The 16,866-nt window shown below is 44.7% G+C and overlaps 1 protein-coding gene across 1 annotated transcript in view; it reads left to right on the top strand.

Annotated features, from left to right (window-relative positions):
- tmem232 (transmembrane protein 232) overlaps window positions 1-16,866 on the top strand; it is a 194,307-nt gene that overhangs the window by 20,823 nt on the left and 156,618 nt on the right. The window contains exon 6 of the mRNA XM_078557836.1: window positions 12,205-12,304. Within this exon, the coding sequence (XP_078413962.1) occupies window positions 12,205-12,304 (100 nt within the window). The remainder of the gene's footprint in view (window positions 1-12,204; window positions 12,305-16,866) is intronic.

Raw genomic sequence — 16,866 nt, 5'->3', positions numbered from 1 at the left:
TTCATAAGAGTGAAGGGAGGTTGGCCCTCTGAACCTGCTTGATCCGCTAATAAGTGCAATTGTTGAGAGCTTGTTGAGGAGCTTCTGAGATTTTGATGGGGCCACACGGGCTGCACTCAGGGTCAGGGCCAGATCAGGTGCATGGAGGAAGCAACACGGTGGGGAGCTCGTCATGGCCACCTCAAGAAATTAGGTGACTGCATTAAAGGAAGAAAAACACAGAGGGGAATCAGACATTGGCATGCAGATGTTATCAAGCGTGTGCAGGTTGCGGGGAGAGTGTTCAACAAAGGCTTGGACAGTGCAGGAGGTCATTACCCTCCTGGCATTGCACGGGCATAAGGGAAGGAGGCAAGGTTTACAAACACAATTGGGAGGCTACCTGAGCACAAGAAAGGCAGCAGCTGGCAATGGGTGCACAATCTCAGATTTTGGATTCAGTGGCGATAAGGAGCAACATCCTCTGCTGGAAGGGCAGAGCCCCAAGCATTAGGAGGAAAGGGGAAGAGACGAGGGGCAGGAAGGCAATAGGAGCTATACTCTAAGCATAGCATCTACCATTGAAGACAGAGATACATGGACGTGTCAGAAAACCTGTGCCACAGGAGACTGTGACCCTTGGGCAGATTTTTAAAAATTCTTTCACAGGATGTTGGTGTCGCTGGCTAGACGAGCATTTATTGCCCATCTCTAATTGCCCTTGAGAAGATGGTGGTGAGCTGCCTTCTGGAACTGCTACAGTCTATGTGGTGTCGGTACAACCACAGTGCTGTTAGGAAGGGGGTTCTAAGATTTTGACCCAGCGACAGTGAAGGAAAGGGGACAATAGTTCCAGGTCAGGATGATGTGTGGTTTAGAGGTGAATTTGCAGGTGGTTCCCAGGCATCTGTTGCTCTTGTCCTCCTAGGTGTTAGAGGTCGCAGGCATGGAAAGTGCTATCATAGGACCCTTGGAGTGCATCTTGTATATGTATTTGATATTGTGGATGGTCACAGAGATTTTTGTCCTTATCGCAGAAGACCCTAAACCTCACAGCACTACTTGCCAAGTCTAGCCAGTAGCCGTCAGAGTAATTTTGGCCTCGAACTTCTTCGCATCTGGATCTTCCCAAGGATCAACTGCAGACTTTGGTGACATCTCAGGAGCAGCTGCTCACCACTGCATTTCACAAGTTACTGATGCCCTATGTGCTAAAACTGGGCAATACATTCAATTTCGGTTAGATGGAGCCATTCAGGCACATTGCTGGATTCCCCAGGTGTGGGGCTTCATCATTTGCATGATGTGGCTAACAAGGTATCCAGTGACTGGCCAATGGGATTCATCAACTGGAAGGGCATCTACTCACTAAAAGTTCAGATCGTATGCGACCACAACAAGGGGCTTCCAGCATGTGTGTGCATCCTTTCCTGACAGCTCCTATGACTCCAGGGTGCTGCATCTCCTCACTCCACCTCCCCTCCCATCACCACTCTTATCTGGTCTGGCATGTGACTCCAGACTCACAGCAATGGACCTGCCCTCTGAAATGGCCTCACTCAGTTCAAGGGCAATTAGGGATGAGCAACAAATGCTGGCCTTGTGATGATCCCCACATCCCATGAAAGAGTAAAGACCTCCCTCAAACTACATGGTTGGATTCTAGGGGGACAAGGGATATCCCTCGAAAGATGGCTATCACACTTTCTGAGAAATCGAGGCAGAGACAAGAGGCTCTACAACCTAAGTCATCTGCCACCATTGAACAGCCCATCTACCTTCTAAAGAGGTGGTTCTGGAGCCTGGACCAGTTGTGTGGTGCCCTGCAGTGCAGTCCTGCAAGGGTCTCGTGCATTGTGGGGGCCTGCTGCACTCTCCATTATATGGCCCTCTAGAGAGGCGTGGACTTGAAGACAGCTAGATCAACATAGCTTATTGGAGGAAGATGAGGAGAAAGAAGAGGAGGAAGATGCAGATTACAGAAGTGCCCTGGCTGCACAGGGTGGTGATCAGACATGGTGAGGGGCTTGAGGGTCTCATCAGGATGCCGTTAATATCAAGCATCATTTGATCCATGCACTTTTCAGCTAAGCCGCTCTAACCCAAGAATTCAGCATGGATTAGAACTCACTGTGAGCTGCCTGTGAGAGCACTACCATTGAAGATGCAGCCTGGAATAGATCAACTCTTGCCGCCAGTAAATGATGCACATCTGTGCAGACTTTTGACTGCCCCATTCAAAGACTCTTGCTTCTCTTCATCACCTCATCCCTCCATTCTTGTCCTGTCACCACTAAAAGGAAGCTCACATGTCCAGCTTCATATATCGATATTTACATGGAGTTCAAAAAGACAAAATGTGCACAGTTACAGGAGAAACAAATCTCAGTGATTTAATAAGTGCTCATCTTGACATGGTGGCCTCTGCTCTTGACCACTCCTATACAGTGCTCCCCTTGGCCTTGGGTGAGGTGGAGACAGCCTGCTTGGTTGTCTCTGGTTGCAGCTGGACGCACATAGCAGTCATCCATGCCGTAGAGATGCCAGGGGACACACACCCAGAAGCTGCTGCACTGGCATCAATCCAGAGGCAGTCTTCATCACTGGTTGCCACATAGATGGTCCCTCAGTCAGACGGGCCAAATAGGCCAATGAAGATGGTGATGCCCTGTGAGGGGTGGCACTGTCCTCTTTCTTGGTGACTGCCTCAGTCCTTGGCTGGGTTTCTGGATGGCTGAGGGGACCATCAGCTGGGGTGCAACTGGCACATGCTCCAGACATCCCTACGCAATCAGCACCACTGACTGGTCATGGTTACATTGCGCAGTCTGCACTCTGTGTACATCAGTGCACAGTTCCTGCATACTCTTCAAGTTCTGCTGCATTTAGATCTCCATGAGGTTGGCCACTTTCTCAAAGGGAGCAGCTCATGCTGTGCCTCTGTAACTTCCTTCTGCACAACAGTGCCATGCTCATCAGCCAATGCATGCAAAGACCCACCGAGGTGACTGTATTTGAGCTGGTGGAGGGTGTGCTTGTAAGGTGTTTCAGTGCTTGCTCCATGGTCTGATCTGGAAACACTTGGCCCAGTGAAAAACAGTAATCTGTCCTTCCACCTCAAAGTCCTGAGCCATGGTAGCGCAAATGAAGTGTAGCTACTGCTGTAATGCAGGAAACGTGGCAGCCAATATGCACACAGCAAGTTCCCACAAACAGCAATGTGGTAATGGTTTGGATTTTCCGTGCCCTCTGGCGTCAGTGTTCAGTGGTGTGAGCGGACAATATTGGTATTAAAAACATAGGTAGGAAGGGGGATGTGGTTCTGCAATTGGAATTTAGGGAACTAGGTAGAAAATTAGCAAGCAGGACCTCTAAAGTAGTGACCTCTGAATTACTCCCAGTGCCATGTGCAAGTGAGCACAGAAATAGAAAGATAAGACAGATGAAGCGTGGCTGGAAAGATGGTGCAGGAGGGAGAAATTTAGATTCCTGGGGCACTGGGACTGGCTCTGAGGGAGATGGCACCCGTACAAGCCGGATGGTTTGCACCTGAACAGAGCCGGGGCTGAGTTCATTGCGAGGCGTTTTTCTAGTGTTGTTGGGGAGGGTTTAAACTAACTCAGCAGGGTTGTGGGAAGCAGGCGAGACTATTAGAAAGCAATGCCAGGGCGCACAGAATGCTGGGAGAGGCAGGTAGCTCTAAAGTAGAGAATAGTAAGTTAATAGATGGAATCGAAGTAAGGTAGCAAGTAATGAGGTCTAAATCAGGGTTACACTGCATGTATGCAAATGCACACAGTATAGTTAATAAAACTGGGGAGTTATAGGCACAGATTGCCTTGTGGGATTATGATGTTGTGGCAATAATGGAGACCTGGCTTAAAGAAGGGAAGTTAAATATTCCAGGTTACAAGGTATTCAGGAAAGATAGGAAAGGGAAAAAAAGGAGGAGGGGTAGCGTTTTTGGGTAAGGATAGTATTGCAGTACTGGAGAAAGAGGATGGGGCAAGAGGATTCAAGGACAGAATCGGTTTAGCTAGAGCTAAGGAATAAGAAGGGTGCAATAACATTGCTCGGTGTAATATATAGAACACCAGCTAGTGGGAAGGATGTAGAGGAACAAATCTGCAAGGAAATTGCAGAGAAGCATAAAGATCATAGAGTAGTTAATAATGGGGGACTTTAATTACCCGTATATAGACTGGGAAAGTGGTAGCGTAATGAGCAGTGAGGGACAAGCATTCCTAGATTCTGTTCAGGAGAATTTCCTACAGCAGCATGTGTCCAGTCCAACAACAAAGGAAGCACTACTAGACCTGGTTTTTGGGAATGAGGTGGGCCAAGTAGATCAAGTGACAGTGGGGGAATATTTAGGGGACAGTGACCATTGTATCATAAGATTTAGGATCACAGTGGAAAATGACATTTCGTCAACCCAGAGTAAGAATAATCAACTGGCGGAGAGTGGACTTCAAGGGGGAAAGAACAGAGCTGGGCTGGATAGACTGGAACCAAAGGCTGGCAGGAAAAACAGTAGCTGAACAATGGGCTGCTTTCAAAGAGGAGCTGGTTTGGGCACAGTCAAGATCATGTTCCCTCAAAAGGGAAGGGTAGGACAAACAAATCCAGAGCTCCCTGGATGACAAAGGAGATAGAAATTAAGTTAAAGAAGAAAAAGTGTGCTTATAACAGGTGTCAGGTAGCAAATGCAATTGAGAACCAAGCTGAATACAGAAGATTCAAAAGGGATGTGCAAAAGCAAATATGAGAAGCAAAGAGGGATTGTGAAAAAAGACTGGCAGCTAACATAAAATGAAATCCCAAAGTATTCTATAAGCACATCAATAGTAAAAAGGTGATAAAAGGAGGAGTAGGGCCGATTAGGGACCAAAAAGGGGATTTACACATAGAGGCAAGAGGCATAGCTGAGGTGTTAAATGAATACTTTGCATCTGTCTTTACCTACGAGGCAGATGCTGCCCAAGCCATGGTGACAGGGGAGGAAACTCAGACACTAGAAGGGTTTAAAATTGATAAGGAGGAGGTATTGGATAAACTGTGGGTACTTAAAGTTGATAAGGTGCCAGGACCGGATGAAATGCATCCAAAAATATTGAAGGAAGTGAGGCAATAATCTTTCAATGTTTCCTGGATTCAGGGGAGGCACCAGAGGACTGGAGAATTACAAACATTACGCCCATGTTCAAAAAAGGTTGTAAAGATCTGCCCTGCAATTACAGACCAGTCAGTTTAAATTCGGTGGTAGGGAAACTTCTAGAAACTATTATTCGGGATAGAGTTAATAATCACATGAAAAAATGTGGATTGATTTGGAAGAGCCAGCATGGATTTGTTAAAGGAAAATCGTGTCTAAATAACCTGCTGATGTTTTTTGAAGAGGTAACAGAGATGGTTGATGAGGGCAAGGCCATTCATGTGGTGTATATGGACTTCCAAAAGGCATGGTACCACACAACAGACTTGTGAGGAAAGTATAGGTCATGGAATAAAAAGGACAGTAGCATCATGGATACAAAATTGCCTGAGGGATAGGAAACAGAGAGTAATGGTTAATGGGCATTTTTCGAGCTGGAAGAAGGTTTGTAGTGGAGTTCCCCAGGGGTTGGCATTGGGACGCTTGCTTTTCCTGATATATATAAATGACCTAGATCTTGGTGTGCAGGAGGCAATTTCAAAGTTTGTGGACAACACAAAACTTGGGAGAATTGTAAACTGTGAGGAGGGCAGTGTAGAATTTCAATAGGACATTGACACATTAGTGGAGTGGGTAGATAGGTGGCAGATGAAGTTCAATGTGGAGAAGTGTGAGGTGATGCACTTTGATACAAAGAACATGGAGAGACTTTATAAAATAAAGGGTACTATTCTAAAGGGTGTGCAGGAGCAGAGAGACCTGGGTGTATATATACATAAGTCATTAAAGATGGCAGGACAGGTAGAGAGAGCTGTTTCTGAAGCATACAGTATCCTAGGCTTCATTAATAGGGACATAGAGTACAAGAGCAGGGAGGCTATGATGAACTTATATAAGACACTGGTTGGACCTCAGCTGAGGTATTGTGTACAGTTCTGGGCACCACACCATAGGAAGGATGTGAACACATTGGAGAGAGTGCAGAAGAGGTTTACGAGAATGGTTCCAGGGATGAGACACTTCAGTTATGAGGAAAGTTTGGAGAAGTTGGGACTGTTTTTCTTGGAGAGGAGAAGGCTAAGAGGAGACTTCATAGAAGTTTTCAAAATCATGAGGGATCTGGCCATAGTAGATAGGAAGAAGCTGTTCCTGCTCGTAAACTGATCAGGAACCAGAGGGCACAGTTTTAAAGTGTTTTTCAAAAGAAGCAAATGCGAGGTGAGAAGAAACTTTTTCACACAGCGAGTAGTTAGGGTTTGGAATGCACTGCCTGGAATTGTGGTGGAGGCAGGTTCAATTGAGACATTCAAGGGGCATTGGATGATTATTTAAATAGAAACAATGTGCAGGGTTACGGGGAAAAGACGGGAGATTGGCACCAAGTTAAAATGCTCAGAGAGGCGGTGCAGACACGATGAGTTGAATGGCCTCCTTCTACACCGTAGAATTATGTAATAATTCTGTGATTCTGTGATATGGCGAGAAAGCCAAAAATTGGTTTCACGATGTTATGAACCCAGTTTGCGATCGTCCGCTCTGCCCACTGATGGCAGGCCGCCTTTCCCATCTTTGGACGTCGGGAACTTCATTGTAATACATCTTGTATCATTATAAGCCCAGCCCACTGGAATCATGCGCCACGTCAGCGTGATTGCACACCGACGTGTTTCACAATAGCATATAAAAGGTGGCACTTGGCGGGCTGCACCTTGAGGGGAACTTGGAAGTGAGTACACAGTAACGTTGCGGATCGCTGAGTCGCCCAGGCCACCTTTTGGACTTCAAGTTGAGGCACATTGGGGTGGTGTAAGGGCTTCCCTGAGGTTGAGGCACGTTGGGGGGCATGGGCATGGGGTGTCCTGTGGTTGAAGTGACTTAGGTGGGGTCGTGGGGGCAAGGGCTGCCCTGAGGTTGAGGCAAATTGGGAGGGGGTGGCAAGGGCTGCCCAGTGGCCCATAAGCATGTGCAGGGTTGGCAGTGCATTTGGGCGAGGGCAAGGGAAGCAGCCATGCATTAGGGAAACCTTGTATAAAGTGACCATTCTTCTGCAGCTGAGACAATTCAGGTGCAGCCACATTGATATGAATGGAGTTGGGCCTTGAGCTTTTCTGCCCACTCAATCAATGCAGAGGAACGCATCCAAGTGCTGGCCAGCACTCTCCAGGATGCGTTAAGGGGCCTTCAGACTTAACCAAGACAGGTTCTTAGTACACCCATGCTAACCCATGCGTCTCTCTCTTTCATCCCGCAGGATCATGGAGCCTGGTGACCTAGCTGTACGCCTCATGGCTTGCAGAGAGCGAAGACAACAGAGAAGAGAGTGACTGAAGTGCCTGGCTGCACAGAGGGAGGAGAGCACTCTCTGGAAGAAGGGGTGGCTGGGCATTCCTGCAGATGACAGAGAACTAGTATTGCCGAAGACTGTGCAAGTCTAGGCAACTGGTCGCTCACATCTGCCAGCTACTGCAGGATTTGGCACCACGGGGACATGGAGGGCATCCATGACCAGTAGCCGTGAAAGTGACCTCGGTGCTCAATTTTTATGCCAATTTCTTTTTTTATGGCTCCACAGATAACCTCTGTGGAATATCACAAGCCTCCACCTACGAATGCATCCATAAGAACACAGATGCCATCTTTGTGAGGGCACACAACTTTGTGCATTTCGCTCGGGCCCAAGACAGCTAGGATGCTAGAGCGATTGGATTTTCCCAGATCTCGTGTTTCCCACAGGTGCAGGGTGCAATCGACTGCACTCATGTGACGCTCAGATCTCCGTCGCAACATGCAGTCAACTATGGCAACCGCATGGGATTCCATTCGCTGAAAGTGTAGCTGGTGTGCGACCACCACTAATGCATCCTGCAGGTCTGCACCCTGTTTCCAGGAACTGTACATGACTCCTACATTCTCAGCTGGTCACAGATCCCTGAAGTGTTCCAGGGTCCACAGAAGCTGCAGGGATGGCTTCTCAGGGACATGGGCTGCCCGCAGAAGATGTGGCTGATGGCACCTGTGTGGTGGTCTCAGACTGCAGCAGAGTGATGGTATAACAGTGCTTGTGCTGCAACTCAGCTTGGTGGAGCAGACCTTCGGGATGCTGAAAATGAGGTGCCTGGACTGGTCTGGTGGAGCCCTGCAATATAGCCCACGGAGGGTGTCACACACTGTCGTCATCTGCTGTGCACTTTACAACTTGGCACTGCAACGGTGGGAGGAGCTAGCTGAAGGGGAGTCGGAGGTCTCCTCCGATGAGGAGGACGCTGATGGGGATAAGGGTGAGGAGGTCCTCAAAGGCAACGATAATGGGGATGAGGCCCCTGCCCTGGCCAGACGAGGCAGGTGCGCTCAGGAGACCCTCATAGCTACTAGATTTGTGGAGGATGATGACGACGTGCAGTGAGGAGACACCATAGATCCTCACATTGAATCTATTAACATTTGACTCCAGTCTGGCTCATGACAACTCACATGCCCTCTGTGATAATGTTCCTGTCATGGAGATGCAGTGGAGCCCCTCACAGTTGCTAGATTGCAGGAGGATGATGACAACATGCAGTGAGGACACTACATAGATCTTCACATTGCCTCTAAGAATGTCTGACCTCTGTCTGGAGTTACTTGCGCTCTGTGATCAGGGTCATGTCATAGAGATGCAGCCATGAAACTTTAGAAGGATTTGACCCTTTGTCCGCCTTCAGCATCTGACCCCTTCAGGAGCACAGTGTCACTGGTCACAGATGCTGAAGAGATGGGGGGGCCAGCCCCACCTTAAAGGTGCTGAGAGCACAGAGAGAATGACAGGGCTCTGTGACTCCTGCCCACAACATTCCGGCAATGATTACAAGCACCGTTGAGGTGCAGGCATCAGTAATGTGTCCAGTGAGTGTGAGGCCAGACCATCACTTTGGTCTGAAGGCTGCACAAAGCACAGGGCAGAAGCCCTGGACTGAGACACCTGCCTTTATCTTGTTAAGAAAGATTTCACATCTGAGTGACAAGAACACTGCTCATCAGAACAAGGAGCCATTGGCAGGGAGACATTCTTGGGAGTTTATTGCCAATAGTGAACAGGATGTACAAATGATTAATACCCGTGCCCAGGCTGTGCAACCAGGAGGCAAGGTACTAGCATGGATAGAAGATTGGCTGTCTGGCAGGAGGCAGAGAGTGGGGATAAGGGGGTCCTTCTCAGGATGGCACCAGGTGACTAGTGGAGTTCCGCAGGGGTCAGTGTTGGGACCACAACTTTTCACTTTATACATTAATGATCTAGATGAAGGAACTGAGGGCATCCTGGCTAAATTTTCAGATGATACAAAGATAGGTGGAGTGACAAGTAATATTGAGGAGGCGGGGAGGGTGCAGAAGGATTTGGACAGGTTAGGAGAATGGGCAAAGAAGTGGCAGATGGAATACAACGTGGGCAAGTGTGAGGGTACTTTGGTAAGATGAATAGAGGCATAGACTATTTTCTAAATGGGGAGAGAATTTAGAAATCTGGAGTGCAAAGGGACTTGGGAGTCCTAGTCCAGAATTCTCTTAAGGTTAACTTGCAGTTTGAGTTGGTAGTTAGGAAGGCAAATGAAATGTTGGCATTTATTTCGAGAGGACTAGAATATAAAAGCAGGGATGTGCTGCTGAGGCTTTACAAGGCTCTGGTCAGACCACAATTAGTATATTGTGAGCAATTTTGGGCCCCATATCTCAGGAAGGATGTTCTGGCCCTGGAGTGGGTCCAGAGGAGGTTCACGAGAACGATCCCAGGAATGAAAGGCTTAACATATGAGGAACGTTTGAGGACTCTGGGTTTATACTCGATGGAGTTTAGAAGGATGAGGGGGGATCTGATTGAAACTTACAGAATACTGAAAGGCCTGGATAGAGTGGACGTGGGGAAGATGTTTCCATTAATAGGAGAGACTAGGACCCGAGGGCACAGCCTCAGAGTAAAGAGAAGACCTTTTAGAACAGAGATGAGGAGAAACTTCTTTAGCCAGAGAGTGGTGAATCTATGGAATTCATTGCCACAGAAGGCTGTGGAGGCCAGGTCATTGAGTGTATTTAAGACCGAGATAGATAGGTTCTTGATTGGTAAGGGGACCAAAGGTTATGGGGAGAAGGCGGGAGAATGGGGTTGAGAAACTTATCAGCCATGATTGAATGGCGGAGCAGACTCGATGGGCCGAATGGCCTAATTTCTGCTCCTATGTCTTATGGTCTTATGGAGTAGTGGCTATCATGAGAGAGCCGCCGCTCAGGAATCTGCACCTCCATCCTTTTCAGTGACTGGCAGAGAAGAGGGCTGTGGCTGCCGGGGTGACTAGGATTGATAACGTGCTGGGTGACGGAGGAATGGGCTGGCTGATTCCACAGGAGTTGCTGCATTTTGTGTCTGTGGACGTCTGGCTTGTGGCCAATGCCATTCAAGCCAGATTAGTGAGGTTGCTGCCCATCCTGTGGCCAGAGTGGGGATAGAGGACATCACAGCAAGCCTCCACTGCATCCAAAAGGCACTCGAGGGACACGTTATTGAACTGGGGGTTCCAGTCTTTTTAACTTTCGGGGCCATTTCTTTGCAGCAGTCGTGGGATGGAAGCAGTGAGATGTGTGTGCTCGGCTGGACTTTAAATATGGTGCTCGGCATGCTGAAGCGGTGAGGTGATGGCGTGGTGGGCGAATGAGAAGGTTTTTCCTGGGAATGCAAAATTAATGCGGCGGGTTTGGGACAATACGACGTGAAGAGCAGGCATTGCGGCCGGTGGGTAAAATGTTGTTTTACCCGCCCACTATTGCACTTAGTTTGTAAAGCAGAATAAAGGTGTTCAGCAGTAAAGGTGAAAGATAATATGAACTGAAACACAAAGCACCAGATTTTCACGGAGTCAAGAAAGATCTTTAAAAATGGCTGGCGGGGCTCTGATGCGGAAATCCCCCCCCCCTTCCCCATTTCTGACAGATCCAATTTTTGCCAGTAAGGGAAAGGGGGTGGGAAATCCAAACTCAGCAGGGCCATTTAAACTGAATGCTGTGTTCAAACAGACCCCATTTTGGCTGATCCAAGGGCCTTAACCCACAATTGGGAGTCACAAATTGTTGGTTTGGACATAAATGCTCTTGAAGGGTGAAGAAGGTCCGTATAACTGTCATGATCTGAAGGTTTTTTTTAAATTCTCCACTTCTTAAACTTTAAAAAATAGGCTGCAGCTGTCAGTGTGAGTAAAAAAAAAACCCTCTGCTGGACTGCTTTGATTGATAGATATAGGTTAGAAAAAAACTGTAGCACATCGTCATGCATTTTCAATAGAGCTCTTTGTTCTCATTTCCCCATGGGCTATCATTATGTTGTTATGAATGCTTGTCTGAGTTTCAAAAGCCACCGTGATTTTAGCAGAGGGTTCTGAGTTCCCAGTTTTATTGACAGCTTAAAGAGGCTATTAGAGGATTAGCTGTCTTTGATGTGGGGTCTGAATTGAAGTTTGTTTGTATTTATAGGAGATTAACCACTTGAGATTTAAAAGCTTTGAATAGATTTCATGAATTGGTGTTTTTTTCACTATAAAATGTATAAGAGTGAGAGCTATATTAGATTGTTAGACGTGTATTTTATTTAATCTCCACATGGCTCCTGAGGTCTGCTCATGGTGGATACAATGTTAAAATACATTTCTTTCTTCAAGTGAGCTTACAAGCAGCTTCATGGTTACTTTTTTAGCTGTTTGTAAAGGCACTATAAAGCACTATCATAAATAATTGTCATATTTGTTCCATAACTAGTACTTGATTTAGGTTCAACATTGGTACTGAATTGATACTTCACTAATCTAAATGGCTGATTGCCAGAGATTGTCATTCAAGTGTGACTCTCTTGCTGGCATATCTGACATAGCAGGTCTCAATGAAACTTGTACAAAAAGCATCAATAGTTAGTGATGTAAAAAAAAACACCTTTTATTGAAAGTGAGTTATACGGAAAGACTTAGCTGTTTAAGATTTTTGTTATTATTCAAAAGCCAACATGTGGTGTATTATCTTATTTTTTAAGAATCTATTTTTCCCTCTTTCAATAGCTTGGATTTTTGACATTTCTAAGATTGTTTATCCTTCACCTGGCTGGACTTGTACAAACTTTTAAGGAATGTAAATATCGCCTTCATGCTTACTTAGAAGGTAAGCCCATGTTAAAATTGATTTGCTGAATACCATGCACGTAAGAATTATTTTTGCTCAACGCATTCCAACGAAAACAATTTTAAAAATTCCATTGCTTGCTGCTTTTATAGATGCCTCAAATACAACATGCCAAACCCATCAAATAAAAGCTGCTTGTACCGATAAAATGCATTTTTAAATCACCTATCACTTCCTTAGGATGTCACAAAATACTTCACAGCCAGCAAACTGCTTGTGCAGCGCAATCACTGTTGTTATGTAGACAAATATAGCAAGGTCACACAAACTGAAAACGTGGTGAATTTGCTTTGGTGGAATTGGCTAAAGGAGTAATGTTTCCTAGTACACTAGGAGAACTCCTTGCCCTTCTTCAAATTGTGTATTGGGTTGCAGTCGATAGAGACCTAGGTTTAGCATCCCTTTCAAAAGAGAGACTTCAGCATTACAGGTCTCCCTTAATACAGTGCCAAGATACCAGCCTACTTTACATGCTTATGTCCTGGAATGAGATTTAAACACATAATTTGCTTGAATACATATCTACTGTACTACTAGAGTGCTACAAACTGAGTGAGACTTCTAAGATCTTTTGTTGGTATGTTTTTCAGCATGCCTTATAGATAATTAATTGTAAAATTTTAAAATTGTTACAGTTACTTTGAAAAGGTCATTTAAAATTATGAGGCATTGTGTTCCCCATTTTAGATGGTTCTAGTTTCACCATCCGTTTTACTAGTATCAGATTTGGTAATTTTCTGATATAAACAAACATTCATATATCTGCTGAGTTTATGCACTGCAATGGTCATTTGTGTTACAAACAGGTAGGTTGTCCAAAAAGTATCAGTAACATCTTATTCACTTATTTGTGGCATTTTGAGTGCGAGTATCAGTAGTGTGAGGTCATTGGCTTGAAATTTTGACACTGTTTCTCTTCTCACAGATACTGCCTGACCTGTTGAGTATTTCCAGCATTTTCTGTTTTTATTTCAAATATCCAGCATTCGTAGTATTTTGCTTTTGTGTCAGTAGTGTATGGTTGGACTGCAGTTTCACTGGGGACAGAACACAGGACAACAATTTAGTGAAACTTCTGTTGTGTATACATCACCTCCTAATCTTAATATTTACACAATCATCATTATTGCAACTCTCTTGTCCCCGCACCTCATCTTACATACAATGCGCCAAGAGTTCTCACATTTTCTAAACATTTCACATGAGAAGATTGTGCACAACCTGATCCAGGAAGTTGCCACCAGAGGAGGCAGAGTTCAACTGCACGTCCTCTCCATAATGGAAGAAAATATGCTGGCTGGTTTCTTCACAATGAATCCTCTTTTCCCATTCTCATTCTCACATGCACTCTGCATGACAAATAACAGCTGCATTCACCAGAAGCTCATCTCTCTCTGCTACCCTGTACACTAAAATACAACTCTTGTTTCTTCCTTTGAGTTGAGGCATTCATAATGTGGACGTACCTTGCTACTTCAGGAAGAGGAAGGTTACCCTCCCTCAAGATGCACCGTCACTCAATCTGACCCTTGCAATCACCAGCTCAGAGATTGACCACACATGAACTTTAGAGGGAAGGCAAAAATAAGGCTCTTCACACAGCGAATCACCAGATACAAGTGTGCAAGAGCTAAGGCAGAGGAATAGGATGCCCCATGTACAATCTCTCTGGAGGCTGAGATCACATACAAGTTCTGCTACAGAGGACCCAAATACTGACTTTGTGTTCCCAGGATACCAAAGAAATATGATGGGCATACACCAGTAAATTCTGGCTGCACAGGACAACCTGCCAGTGGGCTTGTGCACAGTAGCTCAGAGTATGGGGGAGCTCCTACTTTTTGAAGGTTTCACACAGTGCATTGAGACTGTTCTGTTCACCATGACTGAGTGTTGATCTCCGTGAATGTGACCATGGTGCCCGCCATCATGGAGCCTCTGCTGACAGTCCTCACAGGTTCCTTGGCAGCTCAGACTACTTCTATTGAAGTTCAGGTGGCTACTATCTAGGCTCTTGAGGCCATTCCACATTATCTAAGACCGCAATAAAATAAACAAAAATAGCATCAGTAAAATCTTCACAGAAGCCAGAAGTAAGTTTTATAAGCAGGAAAACAGGCACTAAGTTAAGCACAAGCAGACAGGAGCTAACAGCCATTCTAAATGGACAAAAGACCAAGTGGAAGTAGTAAATGAACTCTTTAAGTAATGCCAATGTAGAATCCTTCCTGCCTGCCACGAGTTTCTGAGCAATTTTATGACATGGTGGGTCAGGCTCTTGGACAGAGCAATATCACAAAAGGGTCCTTTAACAAGTATAGGACCGCTATTTAATATTTATTGATTATTTTACATATTACAGTACCCATGCATGCCCTAGACTCTTACAGATCAACTCAATCCAATTCAGTAAGCAATGTAGTTACAGCTCAGAATGAGCACTGTGTGCCACCCACGATGTTGGATGCTTAGGTGCCCCTTTTGCATCTGGAAAACAGGTGCACTGCCAACATATTTCTAGGGCAATAACTATTTCTCCAGTCCAAATGAATAAAATTAAATTAATCACCTCTGGCCCAACACTATGCATGGATTTCATAACAAATTGTAGTGACCTTGTTGGTGATTTTATTATATCTTCAATCGCTACACTCTTCTGATTATTCTAACTACCAATTTTATTCTTTGAATTTTGTATAGCAAAATACTATATGGGAGTCCTGAGAAAAAGAATGGCTTTCCTTGTTTATGATGTTGATCTGCAGAGAGGGGGAGGGAAAGTTCTCACTATTGGCCTTGCAAGTTTAAAACTTACAAATTGTTTTTTTTCCCAATGTCATGATTTGAGGCAATAAGGCAGAATTGGCAATCCACACTTTTACTTTTTGCTAACTCTATATCATCTTTCAAAAGTTAGTAATTGACAATGATATACAGGTGCCACAAATGGCCTTAAGGATTTACATCTTTTTGAAAAATGAGCTTTATCCTCCCAGTTGTCACTTTGTTTTTAGATTCCAATCAACAGAACAGTGAAGCAGCAATTTGAGTAACCTCTGAAAATGCAAATTCAAATAAAATACTGATGGACTTAATCAAGGTGACTTCAGTTTTACAACATCATATTTGATTAACCTCTGTCAATGACAAATGGTTAAGATTTTAGTCATGTAATACAACTTTCCACTCACTTAAAGCAATAAATCTAATCACATTGCTATGTTCCAGAACCAGAAAATCAGTTGCCAGTTCTTAACTACTGATTCTGTGTAATATAACCTGATCTTTCAGGAACTATTCAAAGTGTCAGGAAAGGAGTGGATTGCAGATAGTTAAGGGTAAGCACTGAATCTAAATCATAAATCTAAATCTGCAAGAATCCAATAAAATGAAGTAAAGCCAAAAACATGTTATTGATCATCAGGTACTTAATACTCTAAAGGGGGGAAGAGACTTGACTGTGAGGTGGTTGATTAACTATGCATTGATGAAGAAGTGCCTGTCAATCCTTAGTCACCTAATATAAGGATATGATAGCACTGTGATTATGTAACTGCTCCGGCAAACCAGAGGTGCACTTATAATTCCAGAAGGCATTGACAACAGCTACATCAAAGGTTACTGCACAAAATAAGAGCTCATGGTGTAGGGGGTAACATATTAGCATGAATAGAGGATTAGTTAGCTAACAGGAAAAAGAGAGTAGGCATAAATGGGTCATTTTCGGGTTCTCAGGATATAACGAGTGAAGTGCTACAGGGATCAGTCTGTGGCCTCAACTATGTACAATTTATATCAATCATTTGGATGATGGGACCAAATGGATAGTTGCTAAATTTGCTGATGACACCAAGATAGATAAGAAAGTAAGTTGTGAAGAGGACATAAGGAGCCTGCAGATGGATAAAGATAGACTGAGTGTGCGGGCAAAAATTTGGCAGATGGAGTATAATGTGAGAAAATGTGAATTTGTCCACTTTGGCAGGAAGAATAGAAAAGCAGCATGTTATCTAAATGGAGACAGATTGCAGAACTTTGAGATACATATGGATCTGGTTGGCCTGGTACATGAATCCCAAAACATTACTATGCAGTTACAGCAGGTGATTAGGGAAACAAATGGAACATTGTCATTTATTGCAAGGGGAATGGAATATAAAAGTAGGGAATATAAAAGAACTGATACAGTTGTACAGGGCATTGCTGAGACCACATCTAGAGTACTGTGTACAGTTTTGGTCTCCTTATTTAAGAAAGGAGATAATTGCATTAGAAGCGGTTCAGAAAAGGTTCACTAGGCTGATACCTGGGATGAGGGGGTTATCTTATGAGGAAAGGTTGAACAAGTTGTGCCTGTATCCATTGGAGTTCAGGAGAATGATAGATGATTTTATTGAAAAATGGAAGATCCTGAGGGGACTTGACAGAGTGGATGCTGCGAGGATTTTTCTCCTTATGGGAGAGACTAGGACTAGGGGGCAGAGTTTAAAACTAAGGGGTCTCACATTTAAGATGGAGGAGAAACTTTTTTCTCTCAGAGG

This window comes from Cetorhinus maximus, chromosome 2 (genome assembly GCF_964194155.1).
Source record: "Cetorhinus maximus chromosome 2, sCetMax3.hap1.1, whole genome shotgun sequence".
Classification (NCBI taxonomy): domain Eukaryota; kingdom Metazoa; phylum Chordata; class Chondrichthyes; order Lamniformes; family Cetorhinidae; genus Cetorhinus; species Cetorhinus maximus.
Note: the sequence above shows the minus strand (reverse complement) of the source record. Positions and strands in the feature narration are given on the sequence as shown.